Raw genomic sequence first — 20,465 nt, forward strand, 5'->3', positions numbered from 1 at the left:
CCACAAGTTGTCTGAACTGAGGTATAGTCACTAGAAAACAATGTCCATTGAATACTTTTTCGGCATAGCCGTATACTATTCTTTTGTCCCCGCAAATGACGCGACAGGTGGCGTTACTGGTCAAGATGAAGTATGTGATTGGTCAATGTAGCGGTAAATGCATAATGCAGATATGCAGTTAAAATCGAAGTTAAGATTGAATGCAAGCTGAATGAGTGGATGCATCTTTTCAAATGACACATTAATAAAATTATATTCCTGATTGAAATGCAGTCGTATTCAAATACGCAGTTACGTACACATCAGTTTTCAAAAAAAAAAAATACACAAAAAACACAAACAAAGCAAAAACAAAAAACAAAGAAAGAAAAAACTCTGTTATTTATATGAGCTTATCTATACACAAACTATGAATGCTGTCCCTAGGTGATGGTTCTAGTCAAACCCACTAATATAATTGATATAACTAGTCATTACGTGGTAGGGAACGCAATCAATCGGTCGGTTAAAGTGGGACAAAGAAAAATCCGAAGACCTGTTTCTTTGGAAGAAATTTCAGATCGCCCCGCGGGAACCGTCAGCATCAGAAACAACTCCAAATTGTACACCTGATGTAACAAATCTCCCTGGTGGTTGTCAGAATTGCAAAATGCTTAAGCTAACATTTTAGAGCATTCAGGAGCAGGAGCATTAAGGTAAAGTCAACACAAATTATCATTCTAAATGCTGTACAAGGCTCGTCATTTCAAGAAAACAGGACAACGTAACTATTCGGACATCGTTAAATGACGGACTTAAATTGTCCAAACACTTAACTGTATATCATAATACGGTACTCATTCACCCCTCATTTCATTTCTCTGCATACACATACAAAATAATTTGGCTACGTTTATCTTTTTTAAAGATATTTCTTGTTACCTGTACCACTTACTTACATCATAAACATTTACCAGATGGACACTGAGATAAAATGAGGCATATTTTATTCAAGATTCATTTTGCACTTATTCCCAACCCCCGGTACAGGCGCACATGTGTATTTTCATAATACTTGCATGTATATGATAAACTGGCTTGCTATCTCTAGAATATTAAAATTATTGATAAAATTGATCTTTATGATCATGGTCTCTTGGGTATGTCTTCAAGCTAGGAGGAGATGATCTAGTATTACAATTTATCTGAGCATTTCTTTTTTTGAGATAGGGACTGGTTGTCAGTCAGGTACATGTATATTGCCAGAGGAAACTCGGGCTAGACCGTGGGTTGCTATAGATAGTGACTATAAAGCACACGTGGGGTACTCGATACTACACACTACACACGTGTGCAGTGAACCGATCACGGTTTTCCCAGTAACGTAAAAATACACAATCACACGGAAGTGAGATTGACCAGATTGTCTAAGGAAAGGAAGTTTACATGTAGCACGTACGGTAACCCAGAGACTGGACCTCGTCTGTACCGTTACCCTGTGGTCAAAATTGCGATGGTTGACCTCCATCTTCTCGTACAAACAGTTGTTTACTGTTGTACGTTTGTCTGCGGGTTTGTTGTGGCAATACCAATCGGCGTGACAAACGTGAGTACAATAGTCAATGTGTAAGGTCGTTCTTTTTTTACTGATCACCATCAAAAAGAAAAAAGAAAAGAGCTTCATTTTTACATTTCATACTTCATAATAGTTCCTATACTGCGCACATGCTCATCTTATATCTATGAAACAGGTCACACGTGTTGGCCAGAATGTGTGGAGGGGGGGGGGGGGGGGGGGGTGTTTATAGGTAAAACACTTGAAACAGTTAGTCTGGTATACAGTATCTGGGTACCTGGGGTATTCTTTTTTTTATCACATACATATTTATATCACGTGACCGGTCTCGTGTGAACAAGATTCCAGCGTTGGTCTGCTGTATCGGTAACGTAACCCGTGATAGTTAGGATTGGTCACGTTCACCTGTACAACAAAAATATACCTATGTATATAATACGTGTGTTTTGTTGATAAGAAATGCGAGGGAAGTGTAAGATCTAGCATGAGGATAACTAGAGACGTATTTATCATGATATACGTCTCTGGACTAACAATTTATACAAAAAAGTACATCATTTGTCTTCAAACAAACAAGGTAAAAAAAGGCCATGGTACACAAAACACTGTAGGGGTTATCTATAGGTTGAATTGAAATAACACCTTATACCTATTTATTGATTTACATAAATTGATATATGAATATTTACTTTTATAATTATGGATATATTGATATTGATATATCGGAATCTACCCTTTGCAGTTTAGATAAGAACAACTTAGGGAATACTAATCAGACATGTGCAGGCTTACTACAAATAATTATAATATAACTGTTAAGTTCCACGTCTGAAATAATGAAACATAAATGACCATTAGTCTGTTCTTTGATCATATTTCTATGTACGTAATATGCCACATCTTAAGTACAAAAAGTTTGTTCATAAATCATGTACATCTACTGCAATGCAAGATGTAAACAAAGTTTGTTTATAATTTATGTACAGTACGTACACCAACGACAGGTACATACATGTACGCTGTCAAAATTAAAGAGAGGACATGAATTATTTTTCTTCAATTTAATATTCATTTCTATGTGCATTTAAAGTACCTCTCATACAATGTGCATATTACCGATTTCAAATCTAGATTAAAATTACCAAAACAAAAACACAAATAACTTCTAAAAAGTCAGAGGAGTTCCGATATTGACAATCAAGAGTTGTCTACCCTGCTGGCCGGGGTTCGATTTATGGATAGCCATAATTCATTTTTAAATATCCCTAAATAAGTCGAATTATGGATATCCATAAATGATTTATGGATATCCATAATTCATTTATGGATATTCAAAAATGATTTATGGATATTCGAAATGATTTATGGATATCCATAAATAGTGACTTTTTTCCACTTTGGCTTGCCATATGGCCTGACCTTGTTCTGATGTTGCTAGGGGTCATGGGACCATATCTAGTCTAAATCACTGGGTTCAATCGTACTGACCGGGCGCCGGTGCTTCAATCACAGGTGCCTGACTCGTTTTATAAAATAATAACATATAAGAGAACCCGGACTCGTATACATAGGAGTTCAGAACATTTCTCATTTATATGGACTCGTTTATGTTATTAGTTCATAAAATGAGTCGGACACCTGTGTTTCAATGTTCAATGTGTATTTACCTTAGCCTTGCGGCTCATAAGTAGAGCATACGATAAAGTACGATTCACTAAAGCATTGGTAAATTAAATAAGTCATACATGTTTATTAGTAAGTATGTACATCATTACTTAATTAACATATAGTTGATTGCTACTATACTGAATAACGGCAAAAAAACCGTCAGAATTGTAAAGTAATAAAGCACGGACATGTAGTTAACTGTTATTTATAAACTAATAATACGGAAAAAAGAAAAGTCACTTGACAAAGAGAAGCCGGTTTTTACATTAGCGGGAAGTGACCGTCTTGATACTATTGAAAATTACGTTAACCATGATGCGCTGAAACGTAATATGAAACCAAATATTACAATACCCGGTAGAAAATAAACGTTTTCTATCCTGGCAACGCCAGTTTACGTTTCCTATGCTTACATTCAATGATATCTTCATACACCGACTTAAGTATACAATTATTAGACTTAATAAACTAAGCCAGTATTTAACAATTCGACACTTCCGGGTAATATGCATAGGTAAACGACACAACTCGGAAAGCCCCAAACTTCACAGCTACAATTAAGGTCAGAAAAAACATAAACATCAAAAACGTTCAACTTGGATTCAATATTTAGAGACAGATTGTTGCAAATCTATTAGACATAAAACGAACATGTTCGTCCTTGATCAGCAATGATAAGCTGAGTTCTATTAAATTTACCGTTAAAATACAATATGACCCCAAGTAATGAAAGCTGTCGACAATTTGAATTTCATTATTTTCAAAATAGAAATGTCCAGTTCCTCAACCCCTGCAAGAAAGAGGTCTGTCCGTGAATGACCTGTATGGTATTGATCGGGCAGTATAAAACCCTTCCCTCCAAAAGTAAGCCACCGCCTGTTAAGTCGATAACTATTCGATAATCACCGAGGAAATCATCATTATACATGTAGATAAAACATACATCAAAAACGTCAATTCTGGTAATATTTACATCCACTTCGCGGGTGTTAAGCTCAAAAGCGTCTTCGGTGCCACAAGTGTAAAATACGCAAATGTCTCAAAATTCCTATTTAACCAATACCAGCCAATGTAACAAGGCTTGATAATTAAGCATTGAACTACTTTCAGTTCGAAGTTATGGGCTGATGAATGCCAACTGGACAAAGGCAAATTTAATGAAGCGCGCTAGCGAAATTCAACGCCAGTCGAAAAAACTTTCCGTTTCTTATTCTATAAATAGACATGCTTGGTAAATTCTCTTTCTTTGATTTCAGTCGAATTTTGATGGAATGTGCATGCTGTATGGAGATTTCAAATGGACTGCCGATTCATTTCTGATGGAATCAAGTGAGCAACTCAATTGTACCTTCTCCATTTATCTGAACGTCCTTGGCGGCATTTTCTACTCCCTGTTCCTACTGGCTTACAACTCGTACGCGCTTCACAAATCCAAATCGGATCACAATGTTGTGTAAGTCTTATTTACTATGACGTCATCGAACACCTAATAAGGCAATGATTAGCATATCTTCTTGTTACACATTCCGCTTCTCATAAACGGGATAGTTCGTCCATCATCTTTTGTTCGCTCTTGAATTTTTAGGTCAACTGACCTGAAAGGTCAAGATGACCTATAGCCATCGCGATTCGTTTGTCGTCATGCGTAGTTCGAAACTCTTACTTTCAAATCGCTACTCCTCCTTAACACCAAAGCAGATTTCAACCAAATTATGGCAGTAATGATTTATATAAATGAGGGGCTGGTTTGACCCCTTGGGATGGAGGGACGCGTCCTTACTGTAAGTTTATGTCAGATGACCGTTTAGGCTCATGGGCCTCTCGTTTTTATTTGGGCCATGTTTAAAAAAAAGACCTTTTCTTCTTTAGAGGTGCTTATCAAAACCTGCTGTTATGAAGGGCTACCAGGTTTGTTCATATGAATGACCTTGGCCTACTTTCAAGGCCACAGGGGTGAAATGTGTTTAAATCTTTAAACAATTTCTTACCAATACCAAAAACGCCCAGAGATCTTATTTAGGCTAGTAGCATTCTGGGATGAATGGCATTGAACTACTTTCAAGGTCATAGGGGCTGATGTGTTAAATGATTGTTGAAAAGCAAAACATCACCTATCACTGTACATATTAGAACTCATGTGACCGCTAAGGTCCTTTGGCCTCTTGTAGTGTTTTAGATTCAAGGACCACAACCCCATAATTACATTGCTCTATTGTTATCAATTTGTGTCCGGAATCACGGAACTTTGTGTGAACACCAGTTACATTCAGACCCATGACCCCTTATATACAGAGTCATTGCTATTTGTTAAAATTTCGTGTCCGGAGCATGAATGTATGTGAAGCAAAAGAAACTTAAAACTGGCATTATGTATTAAGTGTCATGAACCAATTTTCATAGTCCAAGCATAAGTATGTGTCCGACACAAATACTTGAACCATGTATATACATGTAACATGTTGAAGCAATTGTCTATACTCATCCAAGTTCTCTACTGTTGACATATTTTACAGGAATGTGTCGTTAAAATGGCCAAATACAAAATTTCACAGACAGGAAAATCCTCCAATTGAGTTTGTTTTTGGGGAGCATTAATGATTTCCACTGATACTTTTGTTATCTAGATTAATGATTTCCACTGATACTTTTGTTATCTAGATTAATGATTTCCACTGATACTTTTGTTATCTAGATTAATGATTTCCACTGATACTTTTGTTATCTAGATTCGGGATGTGGGTTATGCCCTTCATACTACTGAACTCAGTCATGGCCATCCTGATACTTGTCTCTTCCTGTATCATCACTGTGGGGTTCAACGACTTCTGTAGCGGGATCACACAAACCGAGTTCTTTTCCAGGTAAGTCTAACGATATTATACAAACCAAGTTCTATTCGAGGTAAATCTGTGACGATTTTACACAAACCGAGTTCTATTCGAGGTAAGTCTGTAACGGTATTACACAAACCGAGTTCTATTCGAGGTATGTCTATAACGGTATCACACAAACCAAATTTTATTCGAGGTAAGTCTGTAGCGGGATCACACAAACCAAGTTCTATTCCAGATAAGTCATTAACGGTATTACACAAACCGAGTTCTATTCCAGATAAGTCATTAACGGTATTACACAAACCAAGTTCTATTCGAGGTTAGTCTATAACGGGATCACACAAACCGAGTTCTATTCGAGGTTAGTCTATAGTGGTATTACACAAACCGAGTTCTATTCGAGGTTAGTCTATAACGGGATCACACAAACCGAGTTCTATTCCAGGTAAGTCTGTAACGGTATTACACAAACCGAGTTCTATTCCAGGTACTAAGTATGTAACAGGATCACAAACCAAGTTCTATTCGAGATAAGTCTATAACGGTATTACACAAACCGAGTTCTATTGTTGGTAAGTCTGTAACGGTATCACAGAAACCAAGTTCTATTCCAGGTACTAAGTATGTAACAGGATCACAAACCATGTTCTATTCGAGGTAAGTATGTAGTGGGAACACAGAAACCAAGTCGTATCTGAGGAGATCACTCAAAGCAAGTCCTATCTAAAATGAGTCTGTAGATGGGTTACAGAAACCAAGTCCTACATGAGATTAGTCTCACAGGATCAAAGAAACTGGTCAAACATCTGCCCTAATGCTAAAGTTGTCCATTGAAAACAAGTTAACGCAAAAATGGTTTAATTTTCAAAACATTCTTCGATGTCCTTGACCTTGTAAATATTAATAACATTTTTTTCTGAGTTTGATGTCTTGTGACTATGTCTGAAGTCGTGTCTGTACTTATTGTATTTCCACAGCTGTTCTGAAGCTGAAAACAGAGAATGGAAAAACCATAAAACCGGTGAACCTTTCAATATTGGAAACTTCTATGAACTTATGACAGTGGGAAAGGTAACAATGGGTTTTATTTTAAACATAATACACCATTTACTGTAAGTTGGTACAAATGGCGCCCACAGTGTTTAGCGCATTACCATTGGACAGATTAGGCAGTGATGAATTCGCGGATCCACGTTGTAGTTTAAAAAAAATAATTAGGGTATTCATGATTTAGCCAATGGTTCCTGTGGGAATAGCACGAAAATGCTGAAATATGTAGGTTACATATCACAATTGACGACGCTTTTATCAGTTACTAATGTTTATCATTGTTTAAGGTCAAATGTCCCACTTGACCCCTTTGAAATAAAAAAAATGTGTACAATATATCTCATAAACCCTGGCCAGATTAAGTTCATATTCACACCATAGCATCACACCATCAAAGTCTACACCTAATTAGAGTTTGGTGGACATCGTCAGGATTAGAGGTCAAAATATGCCGCACTTGACCATTTTTGAAATTAAAAAGCTTGTATACACGATATTTCTTGAACTCCTCGACAGATTCAGTTGATATTCCTAACATCACAGCATGAAATTATACACCTGATTTGATTTCGTTGCCATTCAAAAATTGCATAGGGACTTGGCACGAATCCCCTGCTCACTGCCAATATATACATGTATTAGATATATGTTTGGACCTCGATTTGGAAATTCGTGTCAAGTCCCTGTTAAACATATTATGTTCATGTTTGTTTAACACACACAAGAAAAAAGAAATTATATGACTGTCCACTGGCGGATTTAGGGGGGGGGGGGGGGGGGGGGGGCTTACATTAACCTGCTAAAATTATTCGGACCCCCGTTAATTGGATAGATCAAGCAACTGGATAACATCCTAACATATTTGTAAAAGATCATATACAATGATATATTATATAGGGTTATCTGATCATTACTTTTCTCTTTGATTTTTAATTCGTCAGCTATTGCCAAACACATGTGTATGATTTTTAAAACATCCGTTTCCGGACTAATATCTAATTTCCGTTTAATCTATTATCTTCCTGCTCCAGTTTGCCTCCTGGATTTCTTTCCTGTTGTGGCTAGGACAAGTAGCTCTTGGTGTTCTACGCTTTGTCAGAAACAGGACACACAGGACACGGAGTGCGGATCGAGAGCGTATCGGAGACGTAAACCCGTCTGCCTGAAATGGCGGGAACAGGAATGAATAACTGATGGAATTTGGGAAGAGACCGTTGACTTTCAATAGGAATATTCTATCTCAATGATATGATCAGAAACTAAAGGAGGAATGCAAAATGCCATTATTAATTGTTGTGATTTCTTTCAAACTGATTCATACCTAGGAATATTGAAATATGACATCATAGATAGTGACCGACCTACTTTTGTATAGTGGGTTTTTTTTCGATGGAACATTTACTAGTTATACAATTTATTCATATTTTGTATTCTTTTTTTCTTTTTTTTTTTTTGGTTGTTGTATTTTCACTTTTTATCTGATCGGAAAAGCCCTTACTGCCACAAAGCGTGTCGTCCGCTTTACATGTAAAACCAAGATGTCCCATAATTGGTAATTGAACATGTGCTATTAGACCATATTAAAATAAATAATTATTTTTTTTCTTGAAAATATTTCTAATAGTTTAAAATTAGTTTTTCTCTCAATCGATGTACATTAACGGATTATTATCTAAGACAGAACCACATTGAGTGTTGGTTTCATTTTGGTAATATTGTTAGACGAAAGACGAGAAAATTCGACCGTGTAATGACACGACGAATCCTGCGAGAAATTAAGTAAAAACATCGAAATGGATGTAATATTTAGTTGGTGGGCTGAAAGTATTATGCCTGGAAAAGGTGTCTGTGTATAAAGGATTTATAACTCGGGGAATGTTTTCATCTTTGATATATCGTTGCTTGGGTTTAGTTAGACTTCTCATGATTTACAGTGCTGTGTGAATAAAAGACTCATTTTTGATTTATTTAGTTTGAACGTACAAACCTACAGACACAGCTGTGCTAAAAATGTTTAGCAGCAGTAGATTGTCGTCTGCTATATTAGTGCTTCGGTAATTTATAAGGCATAGGGGTTGCGTAAGGTTCTGCATCCGAGACAAAGGGTCCTATATTAACCTCTGTTGATAATCTAAGTATTTTTTTGTCAGATTTACATAACATTTGGACAAGATATTCAGCTTACAAAAATGCATACTGAGTTCAAATGTCAAGGTCGACGTGATAAGGTCACAGGAGTACTAGATGTCTTCAGTAATACATTTTGTTCTGCCATTATGAAGCATAGATGATCGTAATCTAACAACAGCTAAATTGACCAAACGTTAAGGTCAAATTATGTTTTGTTTCACTGATTAACATTTTGTTTTAAGATAGTGAAGGGCAAGTAAAGTAGACCGGCAGTAAACAAGGAGTTAACGGTCAAAGGTTAAGGTCAGTGAGTCAACGGCCTTTGCTGACAATGTAATGCTCTAGTTTGTTTTGTAGCACTAGACTGGGTGCTTGAGAACTGTCCACTATCTTTGTGGCCATGCACCTTTTGTTATAAGTTATTATTTACAATTCTCTACATTGTGTTTGTTTAATGTTCAATTGGGGCCATACTCTATATATACATTCTTGAATTGTATATATACATATACTATATATATATCAACATTTGTAAAGTTGTATCTTTAACAGTTTTACAATATTTTCCACCTTTTGTATTCTTGATTTTTTCTATCATTCTATTTTTCACTTTTTGTTAGTTACATGTACAAGTTACTTTGCTTTTACTTGTATACTCTACATTGATGTATATCTATAAATATATATATGGGACAAAGAAGTAATTCAAACAGTATGAACAATGAGACTTGTTAAATTTTCGAGGCAATCCGCCCCTTTATCAAAACACAAAAAATACAAATACAATCACATAATATATACTGTTTATATTACTTCTTTGACCCATATAAATATATATATATATAGTAAGACGAGTATAAACTGATTAATAGATCTGAGGTTAAATTAATTGCTTTAAGAATATTGAGTACTGGAAATATCTCGTTTTTAGTTTGGGTGTCTGACAGTCCATCATCTCTTGTTTAACATTGAGTTATAAAACTAAATATATTAAATATATCTTACTTGACTTAACACTGAATGTCTTCATTTAATGCGAACCCATCACTATTTTTTTCTCATTTTTTCTTCTTTTTTTCTTTCAGTTATAAGGTTTAATCTCTTCTGTTACTTTACAGTGTGGTTATAACAGAGATTCATAACACTGGCTCTATGGGTTAACTTTGCCTCATAACACTGGCTCTATGAGTTAACTTTGCCTCATAACACTGGCTCTATGAGTTAACTTTGCCTCATAACACTGGCTCTATGAGTTAACTTTGCCACATAACACTAAATCTCTGATGTAACTTTTATATCCATATGGTATCTTTAAGTCGTACAACGTTGTAATTTTGGTTTGTATTATCAATATTTTGTTGTATATGCGAAGGTCATAGACGTAGTTGTTTCAAAGGCTTGATTGACCAAACAATACCGGGATGTCAAAAGTTCACTTGATTGTGTTAAAGAATCTTTTGAACATGTACACTTCCATACCTAAACTCCCCGAACTTGTCATGCTTCTTCTCCGCCACACCATGGTTACGACGTAGATGACTGCGCATGCGTGGCAGTTTCGTATTCCCTACAAACAATGATACCTTCTTTCGAATCTCACACCTACGATAAGTAGTATTTCAGATATCATTATTATCATTAACTAGATTATGTTATGTTTCCATTGTCTTACTAACACCAGAACCATAAATGGTGGTCCTTTTCAAATAGAGGTAAAATCTGTAACGTTTTTATGTCCTATACTATCACCTCTCAACCAATTATCCTACATTTTATTGGTTTGTATATCAAATAATTATTGATATACGTATCTATTGTTTTATGTATTGAGGACTTTATTGATTATCTTTGTGTTCATCATACCGGAATATAGAGTTCATATTCAAATTTGCAATGTGTCAGCATTCAAATGCCATAGAGTAATGTGTCAGCATTCAGATGCCATAGAATAATATGTCACATTGTCAAATGTCAGTGATGGTTCGTCTTCAATTTCCATAATAACATGTGTCATTATGAAAATATAATGTGTCTTTATCCAAATATACATGTGTAACTATTAAAATCTAATATGTTTTTATACCAGATTTCATAATATGATACATGTACAATGTATGTCCTACGTGAATACCATGTGGCCATATTCAAATGTTATAATGTAATGTGTTCATATTAAAATCTGATTATGTAATGTGTCGATGTTAAAATGTTATCATGCATTTACAGTGAACCTTCTCTAAACCGACCATGCACGGTACATGAAAAGTTGTCCGGTTTAGAGTGGATTCTTTCTGGAGAAGTCAGGATCCAAGGATAACATGATCGGATGTCGTTAGTATCTTTGGAGCGGTGTTGGTACTGTGTACATTGTATATACCATTTCACTTATCATTTCGCAATGCACTGACCTGCACCCGGCCTGTCGCTATACGACTTACTACTTATGGGGCACGATAAGGGTTATTTATTCCGTTATAAACTAGAACGTTGTTACAATTAGAGGTAAGAACAATTATGTTAAATATTAACCAGTTCTTTCCAGACCCTGTACAGGACATCCATACTGCATTTTAAAACGAAGTAATGCCTTTTATTAATCTCCTTTTCTTGTGCGAATTTGTCCGCTGCAAAAAATAAACTATTCAAGGCCTCATGAAAATGAGATGCGAAACTCCGGCTTTCTAGCTCTACTTGTTGTCTTGCCGTAGACAGGCCGTCCCGCTTCGACATCTTCATCGTTCAGTCGTAGCTGTTATAACCATTTACCTACTACACGCGTATGCCCAAAAGTTTACAACAATCGCCACCTGTAGGTGTTGAATTCAAGGTCATGTTCGTTAAGTAAGGCGGTTTTACTGAAGTTATTTGGGGTATTTTTCAACCATTCTGAACACAGAATCGGTTCGTTATTAGGAAGTGTTTTTATTTTATTTGTTTTTTCAACATCACCATTTCAATCGGTACCAAAAGGTGATAAGTTTTGAGAAGGAGTTTAAGTCGTTGTCACGATGGATAGGCATTTATCTAGCTGAAATATGCTTTGATATGTTTGTGTTCAAAGGTTTTAAGTGTCAGTAAGTCATATTTCAACCGGATAAATAAGTACCTATCCATCGTGACACCGACTCCAATCCTTCCCAAAATTGGTCCTTTCTTTATACCGATCGAAATGTTGATGTAAGGAATCCTTTATTATTATATTGATATAAAACCTTCCCATTACCGATCCATCCGAGAAGACCCAGTACTAGTAGTAGTACTGGTAGTGTAGACGGCAATGAAACATCTTTTATCAACACAATCCGTAAGTAAACCCATGTTGCCTTACAGTTCCCAATCCGATCCCACCACCAGCACCACCCATGGATAATGTATGTCTACTACATCAGGTTCGATGCCTGGTATTGATGATCTACAAGCTATTCATTTGAAATTAGACTTTCTGATGACTAAAATCCAGAAGCTGGACATCATAGAACATCAAGTTTGACGCTACTCTGTCCAATACTACCAATAGAGTAAATACGTTTGAAAGGAAACTCACGGAATGTGAAAATTCGGTTGCAGTAGTTGCTCATAAGGGTGAAAAATTGATAGATGGAACTTTGAAATTGAACGTCTTTCAATGAAATGGTCGCCTTCAATGACATGATGGAGGAAGCCGTGAAGGAGCGAGATCGGCTGTCTGAAACGGTAACTGACTTCAATTGTCGCTCAATGAAGATAAATCTCGTTTTTACTGGTCTGAATGGTCAGTCGAGAGAAGAGCGGACAGAGGATAAATTACGTGACTTCTTGTATTATAAACTGAACATCGAAGTCAGGGTAGAATTTGGCAAAATGCACAGATTTGGTAAACATATCAGAAAAAATAGACCCAGCACAGTCAGATTTATATATCATCTGGACTTGCAAAGGTTGAAGAATAACCCTTTCACTCCTAGCTGAGAGCAGTTCCAAGCCGTTATTGAAGAACGCGGGAAGGAATACACCCAGTGATGAAACGTCTCAAAGACTCCGACGACAAGCCATCCATCAGATTTGTAAGAGACAATCTTTATGTCAATAATAAACTACATGATGCTGAAACTGTCAACAAAAAGAGGCATCCTCCCCAGTATTGATAACGAAGCTGCTGCAGATCAGTCCAGTCACGAGCGGAGAGTGGCGCGAAATCGCGTTCAACTGAATTGTCTACTCTACTGGGACAATGGGAAACGTCTAGTAAGTTAAGTTGTGTGATAGGGATTGTTCATCTGTAATTGAATCTTATGATATTTTGTGTTTAATCGGAAACTGGAAATCTGAAAATTCGAAGAAAGGGTGTTATCGGCGGTGGTACTGTTGCATTTTGTAAAAGATGCCACAAAAACAGGATATCTATGGTTGAAACATTCCGTCATTCGTGATAGTATTATATGGAAAACATCGAAGAATGTCTTGATTATAGCTATGACGTGTTCTGTTACTTTCCTCCAGTAAAATAGTATTTTCTACCATAGGCAAGCCGCAGAAGAAATAGTCTTATTTCGAAACATACAAGATTCGATTATCAAATATAGATCAAAAGGCAAAGTATATATAACATGAGTCTTCAACAGTACCAGACCTGATATAATAACCAACGATAATCATCTAGGGATGATATTAATCCATTACTTTATACAATGTATGTTAGAATACCAAATTAAATGATGGTCATAGTACAGCTGAACAAAAACACACGATCATATGTGTAAACCCTTTTAGAATGACAATTGTTATCACTGTGTAAAGATTCTTGTTTCAGAATTATGAATGAACGCCACTCAGGTGATTCAACGGCAGTGTATTATTTACAGTGCAAATAGTACCAGTTTCATTGATCATCACCTAGTTGAAAGTAAAAATGTCCACATTGTAACAGATTTCAATACGAGTAGTTATGTTCCAATGCTTGCTCACTCGCCTATATCATTGAGAACAGTTTTTAATTTGAATGAGTTACCTGTTAGTCAATATCATATGAGATGTGCCAGTGAAAATATAAAATGAAGAGATGATAAAGCGCAAATTGTTCGTGAGAATATTAGTCAAAACAATATTTTGACTGAAATAGACACACCCCTGTTGAGTAGATAGGATGTTGACTTATATATTAGTAAACCAGGTTATATTGATCTGACAATTGTTCAAATCAAGCGCAAGTTGATCCCCATCTTTATACAATAGGGATCTGATCATTTGTTGTCCTTCTGTTATATAACATAAACCTTTGTACTAGATTGTACAACAAGTAAAATGATGATTTTAAATCTTCATTTATTGTTTTGAATAAATGACATGGTTTTCTGTTATTTTTAAACCTGATACAAACTGATCACATCTTTGTTTTGATGCAGAGTTGATTAAAATCAAACACAATACAAAGTTATGCACCGGATTATAACAAAAGAACCAAAAGCCTTGGTATATTGAGCAATATAAGTTAAGGAAAGGATGACGAATTTAAAATTACCCATTGGAACTGGTTGATAGGTTGGTACACCACGACAGGTTAGGGTTATTTATGTGCTGCAATGCATTTTAGTATGTAAAGTATTGTATTTGTATTATTTATAATCTGACAAACAACACAATATGAGCTTACATATTTATTAACATCTAAAAGCTAACAACAGTATGTACAAAAAAATAACATATTGGGCGGGGGAGGGGGCAACAGCTACATATCTTTAATGAAAAACCCCAATGAGGGAGATATCCTTGGATGTAATCCCTTGGATCTTGATCCCGAGTCTTCACATTCTAATAAATCCAACTAGTATATGTGTATACGTGTATATGCAAATGACCCCCAATGTAGAATGCTCCCGTAATAGTAGTATCGCTAAAATTAATCGGGCACCGACGGGGAGAATCTCTCCGAATGGGGAAAACTCCCGAATCCGACCATTCTTAGGAAAATATTAGCAAAATTACGCAATCATGCTGTCGAACAAAATGCCACATCGAAATGGAGGAATATTCCCAGGACATAGTCCTAAATGGGGGAATATTCCCAGGACATAGTCCTAAATGGAGGAATATTCCCAGGACATAGTCCTAAATGGAGGAATATTCCCAGGACATAGTCCTAAATGGGGGAATATTCCCAGGACATAGTCCTAAATGGAGGAATATTCCCAGGACATAGTCCTAAATGGAGGAATATTCCCAGGACATAGTCCTAAATGGAGGACAGGACATAGTCCTAAATGGGGGAATATTCCCAGGACATAGTCCTAAATGGAGGAATATTCCCAGGACATAGTCCTAAATGGAGGAATATTCCGGAGATTATTCTTAGAAAAAATGTTATGCAACGTTACACAATCATGCTGTCGGACAAATTGCCGAACATCCCAGGGCAAAGCTTGCCAATTATTCATGTGGGACGTGTCATGTAAGGATGAATATGATTACATAATATTACACGCTAGATAAAGGCATAAACATGGCGTTATCAATGGAAACATGAGTATAACATTGTAACATCAGCCCGTACGCTTTCGTTGTTAATATCATAATATAATCATATGTAATGACGAAGGTCCTCACTTTGTCATATTTGAAATTTATCACGTGACTTGGACCTCTATTGTGTCGCTTCCACACAAATCACGTGATTCATAATTGTGGCCCTGCTAAGTACTAACTATTCCACATGATAGGCGGTTCACCGTCACTCTTCCGCCTTTAGACATAATCAAAATGCAATACGAGTTAATTTATCGAATAAATACGCCATGTTTTATTCCTCAAAGGATGTACTCTTCAAAACATCATTTGTATCCTTTTAAGAATCATTGTCCTTGTTCTAAGACACCACACATATTCCAGGTTGCGCATTGCAGGTTTCTTGTGCTAGGCTTACAACTTTGATGCGACTCCGAAGAATGAATTTGTATTGTGGGATCTGTTGACTTCTCACAAATCAGGACAAATCGGAATAGATGCCGTCCCTCTTTGTTCTAGAAATACAAAAGTGTACATTCCTGTGAAATAATGTCTAAAAAGAAGTGAAACATATTCATACATCATAAATATAAACGGTTTGGTACGCATGTGCCTTCGACTGCAAGGTGAAAAACTGCTTACTATATCTATCTTGTTATATTACCAGGTCGATACGTAATCATAGATGTCCTAGTTTTTATTTCAAATTTTCATCATTGTCACATATCAATGCAATATTTGAACTTATTACACTTTTACCATTTTAATATCGAAAACTATCTATAATCTATAAAAGTTATAGTCTTCATTTATGAAAAATATCACTTTTTCTGATATTTTCCACTTGTGAAAAATATCACTTTTTAAGATTTGACCAATCAAATCACTGGTTACAAACGACAATGGGGAAATAAAAAGCTTGTCCGGTATGTTTTGCTATGAAGATGTGATAAACACAATATCTGAAAGTATCTTCAGTAATACCAAACATATTATCCTCACTTGTGAAATATATGTGTTATTACTGAAGACACTGTTAAATATCCTCTACATTTGCAAAAGATATTCCTATGCTATGGTGGCTGATTTGTGCCATTTCGTTCTTTCGTCTTTTCGCCGCGAAAAGACGAGAATTAACAAAAATTTAGTTCTCGTCTTTTCGCCCCGAAAAGACGAAAAGACGACAAGTCATACGCGAAAGACAAAATTATTGCACGATAATAAGCGACCTTGATTCTCGTCTTTTCGTTTTTAAAAATCTCGTCTTTTCGCCCCGAAAAGACGAAAATTAAGAAACTTTAATTCTCGTCTTAAAAGACGAAATTTAACAAGCCTTCATTCTTGTCTTTTCGCCCCGAAAAGACGAAATTTAACAAACCTTAATTCTCGTCTTTTCGCCCCGAAAAGACGAAATTTAACAAACCTTTATTCTTGTCTTTCCGCCCCGAAAAGACGAAAATTAACAAACCTTAATTCTCGTCTTTTCGCCCCGAAAAAAAATACGAAAAGACAAAAAGACGAGAATTAAGGTTTGTTAAATTTCGTCTTTTCGGGGCGAAAAGACGAAATAACGAAATTGCACAAATCAGCCACCGTACCATGCTGCTTACGCCAACATAAAAATAAAATGAACCGTATTATTAAATAACCTCGTCATCCCACAACCCCTGTCGATACCTACCTCCGTGACTGTCGGCCATCAGATACATAGTATCGGAAGGAACATAGCGGCCACACCATCCATCAAATGCAGCCTGAATCACGTGACCATCAGTAGAACGATACATTGATTCTAATCGGGGTGCATAGCCTTTTGTTTCCCATGTTAGCTACAATTTGAATTTCGAAAGTTGTCATTGAAACCAAGTGTTGTTTGAAAGAAACAATATTTTCCTATAAAGTTCGTTTCGTCAGAAACTGGACGTGGTTGTTAGTTTTTTTTTTTCAGAAACAAGAAGTATCAATACATCGAATCTTCCCGGCAACTTCTTGGAAGTTGAACTTCAGAGTAGAAACAAGAGAAATGTACTTTATCAAATATTGACAAATAAGAACTACTTTGTGAAATATCAACAAAAAACTACTTTGTCAAATACTGACAAAAAGTTGTTTTTTTCGTTTACTTTCAGCTTGCATAGAAATAAGTCATTTAGCGATACTGATTAAATTTGAGAAAATGTATTTAAGACTTATGAATATAATTGTACGATTTCTTACGCCTGTGTCTATCATCAGACCGGTGCCTTTGGTGTTAATGACGAATACTCCAGGTGCTGGACAATTCCCCTTTGAAGTCGGGAACTTGATATTATCAAACGAGCATGACAGTGTCTCTCCAAACTTGGGGATAGGCCGGGTGGTCTCTTGGCAGGTAATGGCAAACGTGAAGTCGTCACGGATGATAGACATATCCTATATATAAAATAAATAAATAAATTTCTATAGAATTGAATTGAATCAATAACCACAAGTTACTGCCCGATCATAACGACTTGTACTTTTTATAACCATATTGATAATTGACGAGTCGACATGCATATAGAAAAAGAATTGCCTGATGCATCAGCTTGTTAACATTGTAGTTGAGTAAAGAGGGATAGAAAAAAAAATATGTTTAATATCGTACTTAACAGACTTTTTTCATCTGGCACCTTTAAAGGTAAGCTAACATATCTACACACAAATAGGATCACCGACTTTGCATTAAAACAGGTTGCGGAAATCTTACCAGAACAGGTAACAGTCCTTCAATTTCACCTAATAACGACGTGTTACTTTTTAATAACGAAGGGTACTGTAGACTCGTCAAGGTCAGCTGATTACCTTGATCTTTACTTACAAGGTAACCAGCAGGGACAGTTAATGACTAAGCTGTATAAGCGCTACGATTTCAATTTCCCAATTGTTAATTTTCCCTTTTTAAATAGCAACATCCCTGCATACCCTATCTAACGTGTTAACATGTCCAAGTGGATTGGATATTCTAGGACTTGATCCCGTTATCACGATTTTCGTGACATACGTCGAAAAATAACAATATAAGGTTTCGAGAGATTGATGAAGACGACGAGAAAGTTTTATGGTCGATTCCCGATCTCCTTTGGAAATATTCTATTCCCTTATGTGAAAAGAGGTCAAACGTGCCTGATGCTAGTTGACATGTCTAGTGATTCCGTTGTCACTAATCCCACTTCAGATTTGTAACCCAACCTTTACCTAGACTTGTATGGCTGATCAATGAAGCAGAAGACGCTTACTCTCTGAACCACCTGGTCTTAGTCTCCTTGTACTTGTTCCCATATAAATCTTTATATTTGCTAATAATTTGCAAAGTTTCGTTTTAATCGATTTATGGCCTCGTTATTATGAATACGTTATTTTCTCGATACTCTTTATTGTTTTTGCATATACGATAGTCAATGGCTCAATGGCCCAGCAAAATATTAGGTAAACTTTGTTTCATGTAGTAAAATAAATGCATAACAAACGAGCATGTAAATGAAGGTTATTGTAAGAGCAACATACCGCGAGATCAACTCTGACTTTGTTAAAGGTTGAATACGCATCTCCGCTTCTGTCTGTGAATTCACACGGATTAGAGTTGGTCCGTTTAGAATAGTCATTGCGGAATGAATTCTCCTCAAACAGTGTAACAAAGGCTTCGGGGACAGAGGCCATATTATGGCAGTAGATCTGCACTCCGTGACCCCCAAGTACTGGTGGAAACATTCGGTAGGTAGCGTCAACGTTAGTACTGCTACATGTCTGAACGTCATCACAGCTTGCCAATGTCACGTCTGTAATTTAATGATAAAATATACAGGAATCATAGACTATATTGGTATTTGTCTGTATTGTTGGAATTTAACAAAGGTAGCGTAAAAATCAATTACTGAAGTAATCAAAATGATCAATGAATATTTCTGAATATCACTGCGGGCTAAGCATGATTTGTGCTGAATCTGCATTAAAAAATCTTATTTTACGAGAATTTGAAAACATTTGACACATTTTCAACCTGAGCAAATACGCAAAACAGAACGGGCATTAACAGTTTGATTAACAAAGAAAGCATTATTTTGGTTCAAATTTTACTTTTTATTTTTGATTCAATTGTCAAGATTGATTTTTTTTCTTCTTCTTCTTCTTTTTTTTCACCCTTTTTATGTTTTCCAGTTACAAAGTATCTAAATACACTGTTTAAATTCAGCTAATTATTTTCACATTTAGATACAGGAGATAATCGACTCAGTTAGAAATCTTAACTTGGCTAACCTCTACAGTATTCTGTTATATGCGTCCAATATCCAGAAGTCGAACAATCTACAAAGTACGCTGTCGGTAAAAGTGAACCCGAGCATATGAACTCTCGTCTGCTCCCTACAACGTTTGTTCCAGTTACCCAGGTGACATTATCCACAACCGGAAGCTCTCCACAAGCTACGAATAAATAAGATTATCTATTAGACATTACGTTGTTTACAATACAAACATTTACAGGAATACAGAAACCTTTTGTTATACCTTAATTAGAACTATTTTAAATGCATGTATGGTTTCTAAATTTTTTTAGGAAAAATATGAAATATCAGGAACGAACTTGGAACACACCAAAACACAGCAAACTAGATCATCGGATCTGAAGGGACACCAACATACTGAGGAAAACAATATTGAAAACAGAAGGGAAACCTAATAGAGCAAGCCACAACATTAGGAAATGAAGGGTCTCTATCGAACAACAACATCAG

At 36.0% G+C, this 20,465-nt stretch overlaps 1 protein-coding gene and 1 long non-coding RNA gene across 2 annotated transcripts; one reads left to right on the forward strand and one right to left on the reverse strand.

The window, feature by feature from the left end:
• The first annotated feature begins 1,317 nt into the window (after positions 1–1,317).
• Positions 1,318–11,430, forward strand: LOC117323508 (transmembrane protein 179B-like). Its single transcript, XM_033878773.1, has 5 exons — positions 1,318–1,585; positions 4,480–4,676; positions 5,950–6,084; positions 7,035–7,128; positions 8,139–11,430. Exons 1-5 carry the CDS (start codon positions 1,493–1,495, stop codon positions 8,271–8,273), a joined length of 654 nt encoding a protein of 217 aa, XP_033734664.1. The 5' UTR covers positions 1,318–1,492; the 3' UTR covers positions 8,274–11,430.
• A 4,103-nt stretch (positions 11,431–15,533) lies between these two features.
• Positions 15,534–18,109, reverse strand: LOC117322836. Its single transcript, XR_004531594.1, has 3 exons — positions 17,932–18,109; positions 17,396–17,543; positions 15,534–16,229 (listed from the first exon to the last, which is right to left on the reverse strand). It is a non-coding gene; the product is annotated as an uncharacterized LOC117322836 (long non-coding RNA).
• Positions 18,110–20,465: the final 2,356 nt, after the last annotated feature.

This window comes from Pecten maximus, chromosome 3 (genome assembly GCF_902652985.1).
Source record: "Pecten maximus chromosome 3, xPecMax1.1, whole genome shotgun sequence".
Classification (NCBI taxonomy): Eukaryota; Metazoa; Mollusca; class Bivalvia; order Pectinida; family Pectinidae; genus Pecten; species Pecten maximus.